We start from the raw sequence: 21,902 nt of genomic DNA on the forward strand, positions 1-21,902 counted from the left end.
TAGTAGATTTTAGGTCATCCTTAATTTTTTTACCTTACAGTAGAGAGGGGGTCGTTGACCTACATACAGAGCCACTTCATTTTCTTACTCTTGATGACAATGGTCTCCACACCTAGGGACCCAGTTCTGCTGCCTCCCCTTTTAGTCAGCAATTCTCCATGGGTGCAGGACTTTAAAACCTTTGAGTCTCTGAGTTCCTGGGATTTAAAAAAAAAATTATCTGTGCTTCCTTCCAACCAGCAAGCTTCAGAATTCAGAATTCAACACACAAAAAGGGATATCGGAGCTTTAATCTAGGAGCCTTTTGAAGAGATTTTCCCAAAAAGAAAAGTTCCAGTAAAGTTACTCTCTTCACGTTAGTAGCCTGCATGCCAGCCTCGCCCTATTTATTATCAGACTCCTCTCCTTGACCTTTTAAAAATTCTGAGATAATTAAAATGAGAAAAGAATGAACAGAGTCCTGATTCTTTTTCTCATCTAAAGCTGTCTTGATTTAAACAAAAGTGAGGAGGGTTTGCTTCCTTCACAAACGTATTAGTTAAAAAGCATGCAAGTTTACTTCTTGGTCCCAGTTGTGTCAATTCAACTAAATAAAAATTCATTCGTAAGCCAGAATTGGACTTGTGGAAGCAGCTAATTATCTTGGGAGGAAAAAATTATTGAAGAAAATCATTGGACAATTCTTTTCTAACTCAGACCTGGCACGTTGAAATCTGGGCAGAGAGAAAGGAAGTATGACTCTTCCTGAGGAAAGAAAGGCACTCTCTGGTCAGGATTTGAACAGGGACAACTATTCTGAGTCCTCGCCCCAACCCCCAAAGCCTTTGCCTAATAACAGGAGGTTTGCTTGCATGAGGTTCCAGCTCATGAGCATCGATGTATATTCCACTAAACGGTCCACTCTCCACATCCCAGATGAGTGACGGATCGTTGTTCAAGTGGAGGGGAGAAAACATGGTCTGCTTCAACAGGACTTTGAGGCATCTCAAGGAATATTAAAGAACAAGGTGTCAGCTAGGGGCTACTCCCACTGGATGATTTGATATTTGTAGAAGAACTTCACTTTTTTTTTTTTCCTTTTCTGCCATGCGGCACGTGGGATCTTAGTTCCCTGACCAGGGATCGAACTCGCGTCCCTGCATTGGAAGCACGGAGTCTTAACCACTGGACCACCAGGGAAGTCCAGAACTTCACATTCTGAGCACTTGCAAGTGTCTTACATGCTATGATCCTCCCCGCAGGCCTGCAAGGCATGGTTATCCCCAGTTTACAGGTTAGAAACCTGAGGCTCACCAACAGCCCATGTTTTGCCGTTAGGTGGCACAGTGTAAACCGTCAGAGCCAGGTTTGAAAGCCAAGCGCCGTAAGGGAGACGGATGTTGAGAGGTAGCGTCTCCCTTGTTAACCTAATTTTTTCAAAAACTGCCGATAGTCAGAAAGTAGCTCTGCTCATCTCTAATCACGACCTTTCAAACATGTCCTATCGTAGGTTTAGCCTCCTTCCTTGCCACGTCTGGCATCTCAGGCAGATTCCTCAGTTTTCTGGTCACTTGCCAAGTTCTATTTGAATACAGACAACTCGCTGTCAGGAATTAAAAGAGGTAATCCAGGCCAAATCAAACCTTCACCCTCTGGGCAAAATCCTTGATCAGACACCTCAGGAAAGATATACAAATGGCCAATAAGCAAACGGAAAGGTGCTCAACATCACTCGTCATCAGGGAAACGCAAATTAAAGCCACGAGGAAATATGCTTTACGTCACACCCGTGAGGGTGGCTAAAGTCAAAAAGACAGACAACACCAAACACTGGCAGGAATGTGGAGCAACGGAAACGTCACACACTGCTGTTAGGAGTGTATAATGATGTAATCACCTTGGAAAACTGTTCAGCAGTTTCTTTTAAAGTTGAATATACACCTACCAGCAATTCCACTTCTAGATATTTATCCAAAAGAAATGAGAACGTATGTCCACAAGAAGACTTACATTAAAATGTTCATAGCAGCTTTATTCATAAGAGCCAAAAGATGGAAATACCCAAATGCCCATCAGTATCAAAAGGAGAATGAATTTTTTCATTATGGTGAGTCCATACAATTAAATATGACTCAGAAATAAACCAGAATGAGTTACTCACGCATGCAACAATGTGGATGAGCGTCAAAGACATTCTGTGGAGCTAAAGAAGCCAGACACAAAAAGGTAGAAAATTCTAGAAAAGGCAAAACATGGTGAGAGAACTCAGAACCATGGTTGCCTGTGGGGGTGATGACTGGCTGGTAGCAAACACAAAGGAAATTCTTGCAGAGATGAAAATATGCTACGTCTTGGCTGGGATGTTGGTTACAAACTTGTATTCCTTTGCCGATTTCTGCACCTGTGCGTTTCTCTGTATGCAAATTTACCTGACTTAAAAAATATATGCATATAAAACTGTTCTCTCATACAAGTCCCAGCTCCCCCCCACCTCACCCTCATCCCTGCCTAAAAAGCGAGTAGAGTCTTTTATTTCACTTTTCCTCCTTCTCTTCACCTCACTCTGATGCCTCTAGGTCTCCCTCTTCATCCAGTGTGCTGGGGCCGGGGGAGGAGAGAAAGGCTGCCCATTTCTTGTTGAGGCGGGGACACTGGTGAAGCTTCCAGAAAGTCAGATACTCCTTCAAGGGCAAGTGAAGCAAACAGTGGAGCTATAACTTCTCTAAGTTTGCTCCCTAAATCAGTCCTCAGTCCCCCAAAAGGCAGAATTTCACTCGCCGTCCGGGGAGAATTTGCCGAAAATACCCGCTGCGGCCACAACCATCCAACACTTCCGAAGCAAATTAAACGGCAGCTGTTGCTCTAAGGGAAACGCAAGGATGGAAATGGCCGGCAGGTTCCCTCTCCATCTCCCCACTACCCTTAAGCATTTGTCCGTTCACATCAGCCCTTTCAATTGTAAACCTTTATGCTTGATCGTCTCACAGCTTAGCATCCCGGGAGATGCTAAGGGAGGGAGAAGAAAATACAGAGCAGAAAGGGGCGGGTGGCAGGTCCCCCAAGGAGAGGCTCAGCAGAAGGTCCTGGGAAACCAAGTGGAGTCGCTCCTCCATCAAAGTCAGGGCAGCGGCTTCCCCACCCTTCGTCTGGAGCCAGCTGGGGAGTCGATCCGCAGAGGGAGTCTCCTTTCAATGGAAAGCACGGCTGTGTTTTCCTCCCAGGTCTCTCCCCTCTGTCCCCTGCCTCCCCCCATTCCTGCCTTGCCCAGCATCCAGCCGATCTGCCTGCCCCCACCAGCGGACCCAGGCTTCGGGCTCCAGCCACCCTGCCCCGGGGACACGTCTCCAGCCCATCTGCCTCTGCGTCAACTCCGAGTAGGAAAAGCAGCATAAAGATGATTCAACAAGACTGGTTCATGACACCCATGACTCTCGCTGAGCACACTGCCTGGCGCGAAGCCCCTCCCGTCTGTCAGAAGGGATTCGGGCAGCAACCACGGGAGGAGGACAGTGAAGGATTGCCCAAGGACTCTGACGACGTCCAGCCACTGAAACCGTTGCTCAGGAGACAGAAGCTGAACACACCTGACAAAGGGCTTAGAAGCAATGCCTGTTTCCCCTTGAAAAACTTTAAGCGATCTTGGTGAATTTCGCCTTACGTTTAATAGTTCTTTGTCACCGTTGTCTTTCAGGACCATCGTTAGGTCGTTGACTCACTCTCTTAGCCAGCGGTAGCTGGGGTTCACATCTCAAGCAGCATGTTCTGTGGCGTCACCATCACATCCCAGGTCCCCGCCCTTGAGATCACTGCTGACCCCTCAAACACATCTTCACTGAAAACCAGGGAGAATGAAATCTATGGCGCAGAGGCGCCCACAGGACTGGACGAGCAGCAGGTTCCTGTTGTGTGTTGTCGTATAGCACGAGGTCCACGCGCCAGGAGACCTCCTTGGCCTTCTGCTGCCTTCAGTGTTCTGTCAGTGAGTCTGTCCAGGAATCCCGTGGAGTGCTCAGAGAAGAGACGCTCCCCCTCGCTTTGACAAGCTGCTGGCGTACAGAGCATGGGGGAAATTCTCTACTTATTGAATGAGCCAATGAATGAGAAGCTTAGAGAGAACTTACGGGAAATGGCTAGTACCGTGCCCGGCTCATAAAAGGTGCTTAACAAATAGTACCAACGGGAAGAGCAGCCGGGCGGGTAGGGTGACTGAGAAGTAAGCCAGACACAGCAGCCAGGGTCTCTGCCCTGCCACCTCTGGGCTGGATGGCCCTATACAAATCACTGGTCTTCTTCTAAGCCTCAATTCCACCCCCCCTGCAAACTCCACCTACAACACAGATTTGTTGCAAGGACTAAAGATAACATTCTTCTAAAAATAAATAAAAAGACCATGTGCTGGGGAATGCACTGACCGCCCAGCTCAGAACCAGAGGCTGTGAGATACCACTTTTGAGGGCTTTGTGCAACTAGACGGATGGTGAGGAGGAACGCGGGAGAAAGAAAGCCTGGAGCTGGCTCTGTCTCATGGGGCGCAGGGCGGCTTGGCAGGTGGTGTGAAAGGGTAAGGAAGAGGTGAGCAGTGAGGAAGCCCGGGCTGAGGCACTCGGCACCTTTCTGCACCTGCGAGGCGAGTGGGAAAGCCAGCGCTTCGGGAAGATGCTGGAGGTGGCTGGGAGCGGTGTGTGGGATGTAGGCTCAGAGTCCCACTTCCCTCTTTAGAAATAAGTTAAAATGACATTCATTCAACAGCCCTTGATGGGTTCATCTCTATTAACTCCTGCCTTTTGGCTCAAGCCACTTTTTCTGTGTGCTGTCAACCTTGGGCCCCATAACAGCTTGTCACCTCGATCATTATCAAAGATGGGGATGAGGGATGGTGGTGGGGTGGGGAGTGTTTGCCCAAGTTGCTTCATATCTGAGGTTGTTCAGACAACACAGCATCTCCTTAATCTCGTAAGACAGAGACAAGTCATTCTGACATCGTCAGATGGGAACTTACCCTTGGTTCCCGACAGCGACTGTCCTACACTGGCTCCAGGCCCTCCTTCTTGTGTCTATCAGGATAGCAGGAAACCTGCTCACAAAATCTCCCCTGGGAGGAAAGCGCTTGGCCAAATCTGGGTTTCCCACACAGTCCTGCAAAGGCTTGGGTGGTACTTTCCCTGCTGGACCACCTCTTCCTTGACTGGAGACACGGACCCACACAAGGTCAGGTCTTGCAGGTCCCCAAGACTGTTACCACTGCTCTGCTTAGCCCTGAGGACCTTCCACCCACCCCCACCCGCTCCTCTCGACTCACCTTCTCGGAGGCACTGCCATACGTGCTTTCCCAGATCGTTGCTTACGCCTGGACAGATCAATGGAAAATTTGAGAGCATTCTGGAAACCTGGAAAGCCGAGCTGACATTCTTAGAATCCAAGAGATGCTGCTGTGGCAGTGGGGGATGGTTTTGTTATTAGTAAGTAACCTCTGTTTTTGTCCCTCTGTCAAACTGCAACTCTGATTCATTTTGGAAAATGAATTTGAAAATACAGGCAGGCAGAAAGGAAACAAAAGCACCATCACCCCATTATCCAGAGGTAAACTCGCTGGCTTGTGTATTTCTAGGCTTTCTTCATATGCACATACACACCTGCTCTTTTTTTTTTTTAAATGCGAGTGCTCCATGCGGTTTTGTAACCCGATCTTTTCACATGACCACTGCAAATAGTTTTCCATGTCATTAAACAGGTTCCCACAACTTCATTTTTAATGACTGCCCAGTGTGTGCCAGCAGCTATGTGCCCCAGTCAATTTGTTGTGTTGTTTTTTTCTCCTGCCTGTGGTCTGCAACTTACATCATTATCTGCTCTAAGGAAGTACCAAGGTTTAGCCAATTAGAAGCTCTCCATTAAAAATGAAAAGGGCATCTGCAGCCCTCCAGAGGGTGGGCCAGCGTCCTCATTCTTCTGAAAGGTATCTTTGTTGCAAAGAGCAACCTGGCCTTCAGCCTGTTAGGCTGTGGACGTGGAAAAGAGACCCACTTATATTCCCCGGTGGGCTTCTTCAGAGAGGTTGGGCTGCTTTTAAAAAAAAAAAAAAAGAGCAGAAGAAAATGTTTTGTAATTGTTTGTGAGTGCACACAGGCTCAGTGGCAAAATGAGACGGAACCCTTGATTTCTAACCTCCTGCTGCACTGTTCAAAATCCCTCCCAGAGAGGCAAGAAGGAAGCAGATCTGAAGCACTCTGATTGTCAAATTTGCATCTTCTCTTAGCTGGTTATCGTCCCAAAGGACATTTCACATCAAATTGTACTTGTCTGTAAAGATCTTCCACCCAAGACAGACCACTTCCCAAGATACTGCTGACATGGAGGCTAGAGAAATACAGAGAGAGGATTTAAAACATTGAGAGTCCCTGGGTAGAAATGCAAACAGATTTCAGGGCAGCAGCTTCTGGCCTGGAAACCCCCAGAGGATCCCGTTCAGAGCCCCAGTCAGGTAAAGAACAGGACAGACAGCCACCACACGAAGGAAAACCGGAGGAAGTTCATTAACGAAGTGCGTGTGTGCAACGTGCTCTCAGGGAACACCAACAGTGGGCTAGCCCTGCCCTCGGCGCGGAGAAGCAGAGATAAATAACCCCCCATTTCTACACCCAAAGAGCCAACCGTCTAAGAGAGGAATCAAACGTGCCGGCGAACATTTGAAACACAGTGTGACAAAGGCTGCGCCCAGACACTTAGGCACGAGGAACATGACAACACAGACGTGTGACCCAGAGGAAGAGGAAGGAAGGACAGGACGTGGCCTAAGAACCACACCTGGTCAGGGAGGATCGAAACACGGGATGGAGCATCAGGAAATGAAACTGGTGAGGCCCACGGAAGCTGGAGCACGCGGTGTCCTGCGTCCCGCGGAAAGGAGCCTGGGCTTTCTTCAGCCGCCGGGAGGAGCCTCTGGGTTTTCAGCGGGCACAGGTCTTACGATTCACACCGGAAAAGCTCTTTCTGGGTAGTACGGAGCTTGGTAGACTGGCGCAGGGAACAAGTTAAGAGACTGTCGTTAGCTTCAGGCAAAAAATGACTGGGGACCTCAACAAAGGATGGTGACAACGGGGATGGAGGGAGGAAGCAGTTCAGGTGATTATTCAAGAGATGGAATTGACGGGGCTGAGTGGCCCACTGAAGAGGGGGTGGGGGACAGGGGGAAAGCGAAGAGCAAGTACTGCCCAGAGCGAGACCCCCAAGGAAGCAGAAGAGGACTACACCTGGGGCAAGAGGATCCGGAGGGAGCCCCTTCCTCAGACCTATGGAAGTAGGAGAGGGCAATCGTGTAGACGCAGACGCTAACAAGTGTGGGGGCCGACTAGACGGCACAAGGCGGGAAGGACGGCAGTTCCTGGGAGAACGTGCACTCTGAGTGAAGCAGGGGTAGATTGCTGAGAAGGAGGAGAGTAGAAATAGGACCTCTTGGGGACAGCGGTCAACATTTGGAACAGCCAGTAAAGGGCAAGGAAGGAGAAGCTGGTGCTCAGTCCTGGGAAGTAGAACCAAAGGGCCCTGAGGACCAGCTGAGCCCAGAGGCCGATCTCCATGCATGGTGTTCCCTCCAGCAGCACCCTGCCGCCAAGGCGGGGAAGAGCAGGTGGGTGATGATTGGGTTCCCAGCTGAAAATGTGGCCAACTGACGCAGGGGACGGCCACGTCCCCTCAACTCAAGGGACCTGAGGATGCCGAGAAGAGAGTGGAGGGCTGCCCAGGGAAGGAAGTGAAGCCAGGAAGGGCTGAGAAAGCCAGGGGCCGATGACCCAAGTCTCAACAGAGCAGAGATGAGTACAGTACCAACAGGAGGGCTAGCGAGACGGACCAGAGCCTTACGCCGTGAAGTCAGCATGCTGGCGCGTCCGACGCCAGAAGTGGAGTAAACACACTGATGGCAACGTCCAGGAGGTGACCCGGGAGTGGGGGACTGAAGTGGGGCTGGTGTTCTGGCAGTGCCCTTGAAGGACAAGGGCCAGCAGATGGAGGAGGGTGGTGGGAGGGTCTCTGAGACTGTCCTACTCTCAGGCTGGTCCAGGCTGAGTTCCCCACCAGTGTCTGAGGCCCCACGTCCAGCATGGGCCTGCCCAGTCAGCAAATGCCACCTGGGCTTGGAGTGAGGGGCCTGGAGCTCTCCCAGGTGGAAGCTGCTGTCCTGGGAGAGGACAGTCTTGGGATCCACCTGATGGACCTGGAAGCAGCAGGAGACACCCACCTCTGGGGGAGACCACAGTGTCCCACGGGAGCCTACAAACCCCAGGACACCATCGTGGCATTTAGCAACAGCCAAAATCCACAGTCTGTTCAAGGAGAGCTTGGTTGAAACCAAGATAGTCCCACAGTTGGGCATGGTTGTGGGTTTCGCCCATGCATCCAGTGCTGTCTGAGGACACCCCAGTGCCATTCTGTGTCCGTGTCTTGAGGGATGGATAGATTCCCTCCCAGGGAGTAAGGCAAGCCTTGCCTCACACCGTTGCCAAAGCGCAGGTACCTGCCGGCTGATAAAGAGCCCGACGGCCTAAGGGGCCCTCCTTAGAACCCTGACTCCCAGACCCTTCAAGTGCCACCTGTGACAAAGCGCCCGGGGAATTCGTGTTTCCAGCACCGTCACCTGAACCACATTACCTTCCAGGGTAGCACCAAGTAGTTACAAATTACAAGGTAAATATTAACGCGGCGCGTGGGTTCTTAGGAAAAGTTCCAAGCTGTTGCCACCATTTGGTAACCTGTACCCCCAGGTTTGCCTTAATCTTTTTTTTTTTTTTTACAGCTCAGTTTGAACTCCTATAGCCTGGGCACGGGAGACCTGGATTCCTGTCCTGGTTGTTTTAGGAGCCAACACTCCCCTGTGGGGAGGGAGGGGGGTCCGAAGCGCCGGAACCCGCAGGCAGGGCGTGCCGGGCTGGGGGAGACAGGGCGCCGGTGCCGGGGCGTCCGCCGGGCCCAGCCCGGGTGACTGACCTCGGCCTCCCCGCAGGTGCGCGCAAGTGCTGCTGGAGCACGGTGCCTCGGTGCAGCGCGTGGGCGGCGCGGGCCTGGACACGCCCCTGCACGTGGCGGCTCAGCACGGCCTGGACGAGCACGCGCGCCTCTACCTGGGCCGCGGGGCGCTCGTGGACGCGAGGAACGCCCGCGGCGAGACGGCCCTGAGCGCGGCGTGCGGCACGGCGCGGCGGCCCGACGAGCAAGCCCGCTGCCTGCGCCTGTGCGCGCTGCTGCTGCGGTGCGGCGCGGCGGCGGACGCGCGCGACGAGGACGAGCGCAGCCCGCTGCACAAGGCCTGCGGCCACGCGCGCCACGGCCTGGCGCGCCTCCTGCTGCGGCACGGCGCCGACGCGGGCGCGCTCGACTACGGGGGTGCGTCGCCGCTGGCCCGAGTGCTGCACACGGCCGCCTGCGCCCCCGAGGCCGCGCCGCAGCGCACGCTGCAGGAGCTGCTCAACCACGGCTCCCCCACCGTGTGGCCCGACGCCTTCCCCAAGGTAAGAAGGGGTCGGGGACAGGCCACGAGGACTTGGCATGGCAGGGACCCGGCCTGCCGCCGGGGGGCATTCAGCGCTTCTCAGACTTTCAGGGGCCCGGAACGCCCCCTGGAGACTGGTCCAGATGCAGATTCTGATCCCGCAGGAGGGGATGGCAGAGTCTGCATTTCTAGCAAGACTAGAGATGAGGGTGAGGTCTTGGAACCACACTTTGAGGAGCCAGGGCTGGGCAACCCTTTCTAGAGTCACTAGAAAATGAAAAGGTTGGGGGGTCAACAAGCATACTCGAGTGAGACCTTGCAGAGTTGTCACCTGGGGACGCCAGGCCCCTGTTTCTGTGATGCCGTCATGGCTCAAAATATTTTAGCAGATTATCTTTTGGTGTAACTGATGAACAATGAAATCAGTCTCTTGTCGCATCTGGTATTTGGCTTGAAATGAAATACGCAACGTGACCATCCACCTTATTAATAGGATTAATGATAGCACTTCACAGATTTCTCTCATTCAGTCCTCACCACACACCTGTGAAATACACCAGGTTCCTGACATTCCCTTACCTGGATTTCAATCAGGTGAAATGCCCTGTTGAGGGTCAAGGTTGTGTTGGGACCTCAACCCCACTTTGCAGACTTGGCTCTGAGCTGCCTGTCGCCTTTCCACGTGTCAGATCTGCACTGAAATGATAAAGATGAAGAATAAACATTTCTTATCAGAGAAAATAAAGACAAAATGTTTCCAAAAGGAAAGTTCCCAAGATACTAGTTAAAATAAGCGATTGTCCTCCCCCGAAAGACTTCATTGAAGGGAGGTCATTCCATTCGATGTAAAATTGGCTGTGCTAAATTTAAAAATTATCCCAGACTCACCAGTCATATGCCAGAGACGTGTCTGGCCTGATAAGCTTTACACAAATAGCCTAAAAGCTGTTATCCTAAAAGGACAACAGCTAGATGGTCTAGATGGTCTGAAATAGTGAGATTCACACATTTCTTTCAGATGCTAACTTTGCATCCCAGATGCATACAGAGTAAAACTCTTGTCTCTCAAAACACAGGTGAGAAATGGAAAATCCACCCAGACAATTCCCTGGGTGTTTCCTTACTTGACAAACTTGATGACAAGTTTCTTACGCCGAGTCTTGCACCGTCTTCGAGTCATCCTCTTGAGGCATTCTACTAATGCAGTGACTTCCATGCCGTGCATGGACTCTTGAAAGGGAAGAAACGCCAGCCTTTTTGTATTCTATAACACTTCCCTTTTATATTCATGATTCACATTTAGACGTTTCCCAATATTAGCAGGCTTAGTTCATCTACCGATAAAATGGAAACCTACCACCCCTCCAGTTCACACCGTGTGTGCCTTAAACCAAGATGCACCCTTCAGCCCTTATGGTGTGAAACGACATAAAGAATGAACAAGAAACAACGAAACAACAAAGAAAGAAACAAGACTTTACATGATGCCCAACAGTGAAAAACACCTGGGACAAATTCTTTTAAAGAAAAAAGAAAATCAGTATATTTCAGTGGTGACCAGTACTAATCCTTTGTTAGCCTCGAAGGCATTCGATTGTTAGAGACCGCTGTCCAGGTTTCAATGTCCGAGGTGCAGCCCCACAGGCATCATCCCGGGGGACAGGACTTCTAGCACCTGAACTCTGTCTCCAAGGCTGTGGGAATCACCCCACCCTGACCTAGAGATGCAGAGCAAACCCAGTGCCTCCCCTTTGGGCCTCCAGGGGCCCTGTCCTGGGATCCCCTCACGACATCCTTTGTCAGCCACACAGGAATGGAGCAGGTCAGTGGGTGGGGTGCGGGGTGGCTGTGGGTTTGGGTCTGGGGACAGTTAGTTACGACGGGGACCCGGAGGCCACGAGAGGTGCCTGGCTTCTGGAGATGATGATGAATCTCCCAGCAGCCCCAACCGCTGCGGAAAGAACCGCAGTTTCTTTGAGAAATCTTAATACTTCGAGGCTTTCGCAGAGCACAGTGCAGGGAACCTTCAGTCAGTTTGTTGAATGAGAGAAGGGGATTCCAGCAACTCCGGGGCACGGCGCTGCAGTTAAAATCTTTGGAAACGGGCCTCCGATGTCTTTGCGCTGAGACCCGCCCACACCTCGAGGTGGGGGGGGGGGGGCAGGGGGCGGTGCGGAGGAGGTCCGCAGCCCCCTGCCCCCAGCACCCCACCCCCGGCACCCCCGGCTAGGAGCAGGTTGCGGGCAAGAGCGCGTTTACTACCAACCTGGACATCCTCCAAGCCAACGTACAAGTGCTTGTGAGGCTCTGGCCTCGCCCCAGGACAACCAGGGCGAACGCTCTGGAAATGTGGCATCAGCATCCAGACCCCCTGCATGTGCTCCACCGGGAAAGGGGTCTAATCAGCACGCAGGACATCAAAGCGCAGACCCGACTCTCTCAGCAGCCCCGTGGAGCGCGCAGCAAACACGCTGAAACGAGCCACAAAGATGCTCTGCAGGCAGGACTCAGCGCCATGGCGAGGCGTACACAGAGGCACCGGGGAATGTCACAGAGCACGCCGGCCGTGGGCAGCAGCCGCGCTTTAAATAGATGTAAAGAGACACCCACGGAGCTCAGAATTACTGAGGCAAAAGGTTTCACAGCGAGCTTATGACATAAATCACAGTTCCCCGGTGCCCAGACAAAGGCACCAGCGCCGCAGCAGGCGGACTCGAAGCATCCGTCGGAGCCGCGCGCACTGCGCTGCCGCAAACATCAAAGCGGTGTCACGGCTGGGAAAGCAAAGCATGTGGACAATGCCAGGCCTTTCTGCCCGGCTGACCGCTACTTAACACCAGAGTCAGGTGGGGACGCGAGGGCAGGTGCAGGTGCGATGTCAGGATGCGGCCAGGTTTGAATTCTGGAAGTTGCCGGGACGCAGGGGGCCTGGCCTGGAGGAGAGCGGGCAGGAGGGCAGAGAAACGCCCACGAGGGTGGATCCAGACTAGCTGCCGCTAGTTGACTTCGTGGGTTCGATACTTGGTCTGGGATAAAGGCCTTTGCTCACGTGCCTCTCTCCTCCTGCCCCTCACCTGGGCAGTCATAAATAACTCACACTTAGATTTGCCCAGGAGCTGGGGAAGTGCCAGGCCAACACCGGTGATGAAAGCTCTCCCCCACAGGCGTCCCTTAAGCACTTATTCATTCAACAAACATTTCTAGGGAGCGGCTGTGCTCCCGTGCGGGTGGTACAGTGTTGAACCGGAGCATGGGTATTTCCTGCCCTCATGGAGCGCCAGTCAGGTGGGTGAGATGGCCTTGACTCAGACAACCACACACACCACTGGGAAATTGCTGTGACGTGAAAAGCTGCAAAGCCAAGGCCCTCCAGACCTCGAAGGTGCCAAACGAGGGGCCAGACCTGGCTGAGCAGCGAGTCCGAGGCCCCCTCGAGGGCTTATAGAGTGATTCTGGATCTGAAGACTGGAGACTTAGCTGTGTGAAGAGGGGAGGGGAAATCATTCCAGGCAGAAGAAACAGCAGGTGCAAAGGTCTTGGGGCAGAAGGAACTCTGCAATATGTGCAGCGGTGGGGGTGGGGGGATGACCCAGTAGCTGGAGGGGAAACAGCAAGAGCCGGGACTCTAGGCAGGGCCCCCATTAAGGGTTTGCGCCTTTGTCTTAAGAAAAATGGGAATCTATTACGTCATCTTAAGCAGACAGGTGACATAATCCAGTGAGAATTGGCGGGTGATTTCTCTGCTCAGGGGTAGAGAACATGCTCTCTTGGGGGCTGCTGGGAAACCCCTGGCTGCCGTGCGGTCCAGGTGAGGGATGCAGGTAGCTGGAGCAAGGGGAAATGGGAGGTGGAGGGCGAGAATGACAGATTCTAGAAATATCTGCAAACCTCTGGTCTTGCCTCTCCTTCTGGGCATTGACCACGCTGCACATATGGACCTGAAGTTGTTGTTTTCTTTTTACCGAATTACAGAATTAGGTAACGTGACTTCACACTCCAATTTCCTAGAGTTTTCCGTGGGGCGAGCCTGGGGTCGCAGTAGTCAAAACCCAGGGCTCCCTTCCCTGCCTTTACACAGCAGTGCCTGCACGCTGCCCCCGTGGGAGCGGGGAGGGGAGCTATCAGCAGTAGCGCGCCTCTGTTTTCCTTGCTTTTGTTTTATTTCTCCATCTACATAGAAAGCAGTGTGCCCGTGTGATTTTTCCCCTTAATTTTCTTTCTGCCGCCTCATTAGCTGAAGAGAGTGTGCGCGGACCCTAATGCCATCAGCGTGTCAGAGTAACGTGGCAGCCGCTTCTCCACAGACAGCAAGGAGGCAGCGGAGATTTTTAAACTGTGTTGGCGTAAAAATAATGAAGGCAGCCAGCTGCCTGGCAAACGTGAGGGGGGCACAGCATGGAGGGGTTGGGAAGGGCCCGGGAGCCCCAGAGAGGTGGAACAGAGGAGAGACAGGAAATGAATTCCCAGAGACAGGCAATAAGACTTTGTCACAGTCCGTGACCCAGGGAGGAGGGGCCTGGAGGAGGGGAGCTCTTACTGAGGGAGAGCAGCTGTTCCTGGGGGCTGGGGCTTGAGGGGAGGGATGGGGATGTCCAGGTAGCATGCAGTCACTGGGAACCATTGAATATTTTGCAGAGAAGTGAGAAGGCCAATGGGAGGGTAGCTGGAGGGTCCAGATTGGCCTGAGGAAAGTCTGAAGTTGCAGGAATTGCCTAGGATACCATGTAAAGACAGACAGACTAGATCTGGAGGGATCCAGTGTGAACTGCTCTTTCCAATGGCATGGTTTCCTTCCAACACAGAAAAGGGGCCGATGGAATTCACTGTGCTCCCGGAAATGGCATGTTAGTGGTGGCTCGTGTAAGCCAGAAATACCAGCCTGTCAAGAGCACACGGTGGGGTGTGAGGCTGGGCTGGGAAGATGCACACCTGCCTGGCTCTCCCTCTGCAGCTCAGCCTACCGTGTTCATTCTCTCCTTCTCTAAAGCCCACTTCAGCCGGAGCTTGTGACAGTAATGGATTAGGGAAAAAACAAAATTGGGGTAGGGAGGGGACCAGAGATGATAATAGTAATATGATCACCAATTTAAATGGGCAGCTGCTCCTGTCTTCATGTTAAAATACCTGTGAAGACGTAGACAGGAGGAAGGAAGGATGGAAGGAAGAGGGGGAGGGGGAGAAAGCAAACCCACGGCACCAACAGGAAGATCTCATGTCTGAGTCAGGAAGGGCTGATGCGGCTCTGCTCCACGGCCCTGAGTTTTCAGGCAATCAGGCAGACATTACAGACAAATAATTTAAGTCCACCGGGCAGTAGGAGATGCTTGTGGAGGTGCAGTGCATCATGGGAGATGCAGTAAAGTGCAGAGGTGGAAACTGAGGAACCCGAGTTCCACAGCAACCTGCTACTTTGCTGGAGGGAGGGGGGGAGGAAGAGGCCTCCTGGTGGAGCACAGGTCACCAGGCTGGGCATCGCCCTCGCCAGCCTTCCTCCACTTTGCCCCTCCACCATCTCACAGGTGAACAGAGAACGGGACCATGGACTTCCCCTGCATGTTGACAGACCTCGTGTCTGGATCTCACCTTAATCAGAGACGAATACAGAAAAAAATTAATGGATTCATTGTGGGGAAGGGCAGAAGAAGAAAAATGAGATAGCATCCAGAGAGTAGAGACGAAATCTGTACCTCTCATCAAAAGATCCAGAAGAAGATCTGAAAAATTGTGTGCCCTGTGTGCCATCCTTTATGGAATGCAAGAAGATCTAGTCTTTAAATCCATAAAACCAGACAGGTTAAGCTGAGGAGTCAATAGAATGGCATGAAAAGGAAGATGGAGATAAATTTATACCAAGAAAGCAAGAGCACAGTGGTAGGTCAGATTACACATTAAAGGAAGTAGAAGGCAGAACTGATTCATTAAAAACATCAAATCAATGATGTAAGTGAGGGCGCTGTGCTGTTTGCATGTGTGCCCCCAGATCCAGTCCCTGCTGCCTCTGTGTTCTGCTCTACATCCTGATAGGGTACAGGGCCCCTTCAAGCTAACACGGAGCCCCATATCAGCTGGCTTCTGACTGGGTTCAGCCAACGGAGACACCATGGGGAATTGGAGGGGGAGGGGGAAAAGCCAAGGTATTTCTCCCCCCTTCCTCCACCTCAGGTAGCTTCTACTGCAGCACGTGCATCTCCATGGCTCCAGTACCCCCAGGCGGCTCCTTCTCATAGTCACAGCCCCACCAGGCAGCCCCTTGGTTCCAGCCTCCCTTGTATCTCTCCTAACAAGAAGCACAGGCTTCAGGATTGGTGGTTTCTGAGTCTCAGTGACATCATCAAAGAACCAGATGCCTTTCAAGCTCAGCAAGTCAGGCTTGCCCTCAAAATGGTCCTTCTCTTGGTCCCTAAATGGCTTCCAGCAACTGGGCCAACCAGCCTCCTATTCAGATCCAGCTGTTTTCTCTAGAAGCCCTGAGGAAGTCTTTCTTTGTGTCTTATTGGCCTCAGTTGGCTTAAACCTGCCCTTCCCCAAACCATTAAATGATGAGTGGAATAGAATTATCATGATTGAATTAATCTAATCATTTGGAGTGTTGGGAAGTCAACCACAATGTTCACTACAAAGGACTAATATTAAAAGATCTTCTGGGGCTTCCCTGGTGGCAGAGTGGTTAAGACTACGCCTACCAGTGCAGGAGACACGGGTTCGAGCCCTGGTCCAGGAAGATCCCACATGCCACAGAGCAACCAAGCCCATGCGCCACAACTACTGAGCCTGCGCTCTAGAGCCCCCAAGCCACAACTACTGAGCCTGTGTGCCACAATGACTGAAGCCTGCGTGCCTAGAGCCCATGCTCCCAACAAGAGAAGCCACCACAATGAGAAGCCTGCACACTGCAACGAAGAGTAGCCCCCACTTGCAGCAACTAGAGAAAGCCCACATGCAGCAACGAAGACCCAACGCAGCCAAAAATAAAAATAAATAAATTTATTTAAAAAAAAAAAGAGGGCTTCCCTGGTGGCGCAGTGGTCGAGAGTCCACCTGCTGATGCAGGGGACACGGGTTCGTGCCCAGGTCCAGGAAGATCCCACGTGCCGCGGAGCAGCTGGGCCCATGAGCCATGGCCACTGGGCCTGCGCGTCCAGAGCCTGTGCTCTGCGACGGGAGAGGCCGCAGCAGTGAGAGGCCCGCGTACCACAAAAAAAGAAAAAAAAAAAAAGAACTTCTTAAGTGCAAAAGAAAAAACAAAGCCAAGAAACTAAAAAACAAAGTGATGGTCGTAAAGGACAAAGAGCAGAGAGCCAATTCACAGATAAGGGATATTATTGAAGAACATACAACAATGGATCAGAAACAATAATCAAAGACATAATAGAAGAAGACTTAGCTGCACTAAAATATCTTAACATAGAGAAGTTGAATGGACATTCTCTGCAAATCAGTGATGGGAGACACATACCTATATACATTCTAAAAAAAATGTTCTAAAAAGGCTTGCAGAGTATCCAAGCAGCAAACAGGTTATCATAAGGGAATAAAAATCAGGCTGGACTCAGATTTCTCTGCTGCAGTGTTACTGTAAGACAATGAAATATCACCTACAGACTTTTAAAGAAAAGGTTCGGACGCTAGAATTCTAGTTTCAGCCAAGATAGCTTTCATTTTGAGGCAAAAGAAAGACACTTTTAGATATCAAGGGCTCGTAAGACATGCCTTCCTAATGCATTTTTTTAAAAGAAAAAATATTTCTGTTTACTGCATTATTTATTCAACAAATATTTATTGAGCGCCAGCCATTTGCCAACAACATACGAGACGCTTAGGATACCTAATGAGTGAATAAATCAGGGGGAAAAAGCATTGCTTCCCTCATGGAGCTTCCATGCTAATGGGGAAGACAGACATTAAACAACAAGCATAAAAAAATAAAATAAAATAAAATAAAAATAAAATAAAATAAAATAAAAAAAAAACAAGCATAATAAATGGGCCAATAAAATGATAAGGGCTAGGGGAGAAGAAGCAAGACGGGAGACAGTGCGTTTTAAAGACGGTAGTTAGGATGGGTGGTTTTTGAGTAGACTTGAGAGAGGTGAGGGAATCAGCTAAGCAGATGTCTAGGCAAAGAGCAGCCCAGCAGACAGGCCAAGAGTCTGTGGCCCCAAGGCTGGAGTGAGCCTGATCCACGTGGGGAACAACAGAGGAAGCCGTGTGGCTGAAGGTGGAGAGAACCAGTGAGACAGTAGCAGGAGATAAGATGGGACAGGTGGGGGAGGGGCACAGACCATGTGGGGTCTCGTAGGACATTGCAATGACTTTGGCCATTGGAGTGGTTTGAGCAGAGGAGGGGTGTGGCCTGACTAACACTTTATGAGGCTTCTTGTGGTCTCCACATTGAGAACATACTTTAGGAGGAACAGAAGGGAAGTGGGGAGATGACTTAGGAGGTTGTGACCTTAATCCACCTGAGGGATGATGGTGGCATGGACAAGGGAGGTGGTCTGATTCTGGATGTATTTTGAAGGTGGAGCCAACAGGATTTCTTGACAGATTGGCTGTGGGACATGAGAAAAGAGGAGTCAAAGATGACTCCAAGACTTTTAGCCTGAGAGACTGAAAGGTGAGATGCACCATCAACTGTTATGGGGAAGCTTATGGGGAAAGTAAGTCCGGGGGTGAGGGGGAGACTTGGGATTTACGTTTCCAATACATTAAGTGTGAGACAGAGCCAGCCACAAGGAGATATCAAGTAAGCAGTTGGCTATTCAAGCCTGGAGCTTGGGAGGGAGGTTTGACTGACCTGGAGATACGCTTTCGAGGGCCGGTGGCATATGGATGGTATTTAAAGCCAGGAAGCTGAATGAGATCACCAGGAAGGGAGAGTAAATAGAGAAGAGGAAGGAGGACTAAATCCAAGGCCGTTCCAGCAGGGAGAAGATGCAGAGATGAGAAAGTAGCAGAGGAAACAGAAGGAGCAGCAGTGAGGGAGGTGAAGGAGTAGAAGTGTGGCTTCCTGGAAGCCAAGAGAAGAACACATCAAGTGGAGGACGTGATCAACTGTGTCAGAAGTGCTGATACACAGCACGAGGCGAGGCAGAGCCGTGACCACCAGATGCAGCCTGCTCATGGGCGCTCTTGGCAAGGGCGGGTTGGGTGGAGTAGTGGAGACAAAAGGCCAGATGGGATGGGAGTACCCAGCTGACCAAGAGGTGATGGGAAAGACTGTCTCAGGATTGGGAAACTCAATCTGCACATTGTCTCAGGTCGACCTCTTAAATATCTCTCAAAATCCTTCTTCTCTTTCCATCCTGGCTGCCACCAGCTGAGGTTAGGCCACCACCATCTCTCTGCTAGACTGCAAAAATACCCTCGTAACTGGGCTATCTGCCTCCAATGTGGCCCCATGAAACTCTTCTCGACACTGTAGCCATGGTGACATTTCTAAAATTAAAACCTGACCCTGTCACTCCTCCACTCACCATCCTTCAAGGCCTCTTGGGTGCCCTCAGGGTAAGTCCAGCCTCCCTGTCATGGCAGACGGTGGTCTTCTAGATCCGACCCTGCTTTCCTCTCCAGTCCCAGTTTTCACCACTCCCCGTGTCCAACTCCATGCCACAGCCAATATTTTTTGTTCCTTTTCACCTCCCAAGTTTGGTAAATGTTTTCTCCACCTAGAACATCTTGGTCCTCAGAACTCTCCACACCTTTCGTAACTCCTACTCCATGTCTTAGCTTGATGTCACTTCCTCCAGAAATCTTTCCTTGATCAGCTCACCACCCCATTGCAAGTCTAGGTCTGAGTTAGGTGTCGTTTCTAGCACCTGGTGATTCTCTCACCATAGTACTACGGCACCTATACATTTATTTTTATTCCTACTATTATTTGAGACTGTATCATTTGGGACCGTGAAATTCTGTGAAGCCAAGGCTTGCCTTTGTTATCACACAAACATAACACAATCTTTAACGTCTAGTAGGAAATTGATTAAATATCTGTGGAATGAATGGCTTAAACAATCCAGTTAAAATAGAGACAACTTAAATAATTGTCAGGCAGGTGGTGAAACTAAATGCAACTACCAAAAGTTATTTCCCAAGGAGATATATAGCATAAAATAAGATCTTGTACTAATTATAATCCAGAACACAAACTTCAGATGTTACTAAGGAGGGAGAAGAACTGGTTAAGAGAGGTGAGAAAAGGGATAATGGTACATCTAGAGCGCAAAAGATACTATTTTGATGTTTAGAGAAATATAGGTTGATATTTTTTTATTCTGAAGGTGACCACTAGTACAATTTTAAATGAGATATAGACTTCCAAAATATAAAAGATAGGGACTTCCCTGGTGGCACAGTGGTTAAGAATCCACCTGCCAGTGGAGGGGACATGGGTTCGATCCCTGGTCTGGGAAGATCCCACATGCTGCGGAACAGCTAAGCCCGTGCACCACAACTACTGAGCATGCACTCTAGAGCCCACGAGCCACAACTACTGAAACCCGAGCGCCTAGAGCCTGTGCTCTGCAACAAGAGAAGCCACCGCAATGAGAAGCCCACGCAAGGCGACAAAGACCCAATGCAGCCAAAAAAAAAAAATCTTTTTTAAATATATAAAAGATAAATACAAAGAAAATACAAACCTGTGTAAGAGAAATCAGACAACAAAGGAAACAAGAAGCATAAAAAATCGTAAGGAATAAAATGATAGAAGTAAAACCAGACAGATTATCTATAACAATAAATACAGATTTCTTAAGTTACCCTATTACCAGTAGAGACTCTCAAACACTTTAAAACAACGTGAAACAAAAGGTTAGAATTAAAGAGTGGGCGGAGGTAATTCTAGCAAAAACAAACTGAAAATAAAATGATGTACTGATATCAATATGCAATGTAGAAGAGTCCCAGGGAAATACGCAAAATGAGAAGAAAAGATTCGCTCGACACTGATAAAGGATACAGTCCACAGTGAAGAGATAACCATTAAGAACCTTACATGCCAAAAAGAGATTATGTTACAATGGAGAAAGTAACTGAAAAATAATAATTCTAGATGATTTTTAATTCATATCTCAGTCTTTCCCATAGATAAAGTAGGGGAAAAAATTTTAGAAGCTTCCAGTCATAAATGTGACATATACATGTTGAACTTCGAACCGTCAAACAGAATACAACTTGTAGTACTTCAAAATCAGACATTATTTAAAGCCGGAATACAATACTCCAGAAAATTAATAGCGGAAGTTAATTTTTAAAAATAATTTATGGAGTTCCTTGGTGGCCTAGTGGTTAGGATTCTAGGCTTTCGCTGCCGTGACCCGAGTTCAATCCTTGGTTGGGAAACTGAGATCCCGCAAGCCGCAAGGCGCAGTGTGGCCAAAAATTTTTAAAAATTAACTTTTTGAAAATTTCATCACATGCTCCCAAATGAATACTGCATCAGTAGTTATTTAATTGCAGACTGTTTAAGAAAGAAAGACAGTGACAACATTGTGCGTCAGAACTTATGGGTCTGACCACACCTCTGTTCAAAGGAAGATCCAGAGCGCTTGAAAAATTGCTTTATTGTGACACAAGGGAAAACATATTGTCAAGTTAACTGAGCAGTCAGTCCAAGGAGCTGGAAAGAGAAATGGAGAAAGGGATTAATAACGATAAAGGCAAAAAGTAATAGACTGGAATATTTTTAAAGAGAACTGATCAATGTAATCCGATAGCTGGTTTCCTGAGGAAAAAATTAAAATAGACAAAATTCCAGCAAGACTAAACATGAAAAACAATTGCAAATACAATCACAGTGAATCTCAAATGAGACAGGGTGCTTATTCCTATATACAGTGGAGATACGCCCCCGCCCAGATTTGCTCTCCACCTGCGTGGACACGTCTGCAAGGCTCCTGGCCCTTGCTTCCTGGGTTTCACCAGTGCAGTGTCCCAGAAGCAGGGGAGGAAGGAGAGTGAGGTCAGAGGATGTATCCACTTGGCGCCCTCTCAGCTTCAGGCTGGTTGTGTGTCCCCAGCCCAGGATCACCCACCCCATGCACTCACCCTGCAGACCCAGGAGTGGAAGTAGCTCTGCTGCCGGCTCTATATCAATGCACTGTTCCCTGTGGTTCCCCTGGCTATAAATAAGCCCCGTATCAATAAACCCTCCTGGAATGATCCTGTATCGAGTACGCCATCTATTCCCTGTTAGAACCCTGACTGATACACATGAAATGCTAAATTTCTTTCCTTTTTCCAGGAAAATATAGGTGAACAAAATTGAGCCAAGAAGAAATCAAAACAAAATATGCCAGTAACCATGAAAGAACTTGAAAATATTAAATTATCACCTACAACTAAAGGCTAGGCTTAAAAACTTCAAATGAAAGGTCCGTCATGCTTTCTTATTTCCAATAATTATCTACTTTTCAAAATCTACCAGAGTATTAAAAAG

The 21,902-nt window shown here is 49.8% G+C and overlaps 1 protein-coding gene across 1 annotated transcript in view; it reads left to right on the forward strand.

The window, feature by feature from the left end:
• ASB18 (ankyrin repeat and SOCS box containing 18) overlaps positions 1-21,902 on the forward strand; it is a 63,561-nt gene that overhangs the window by 36,335 nt on the left and 5,324 nt on the right. The window contains exon 4 of the mRNA XM_060015465.1: positions 8,978-9,482. Coding sequence (XP_059871448.1) covers positions 8,978-9,482 — 505 coding nt within the window. The remainder of the gene's footprint in view (positions 1-8,977; positions 9,483-21,902) is intronic.

Source organism: Delphinus delphis, chromosome 7 (genome assembly GCF_949987515.2).
Source record: "Delphinus delphis chromosome 7, mDelDel1.2, whole genome shotgun sequence".
Classification (NCBI taxonomy): domain Eukaryota; kingdom Metazoa; phylum Chordata; class Mammalia; order Artiodactyla; family Delphinidae; genus Delphinus; species Delphinus delphis.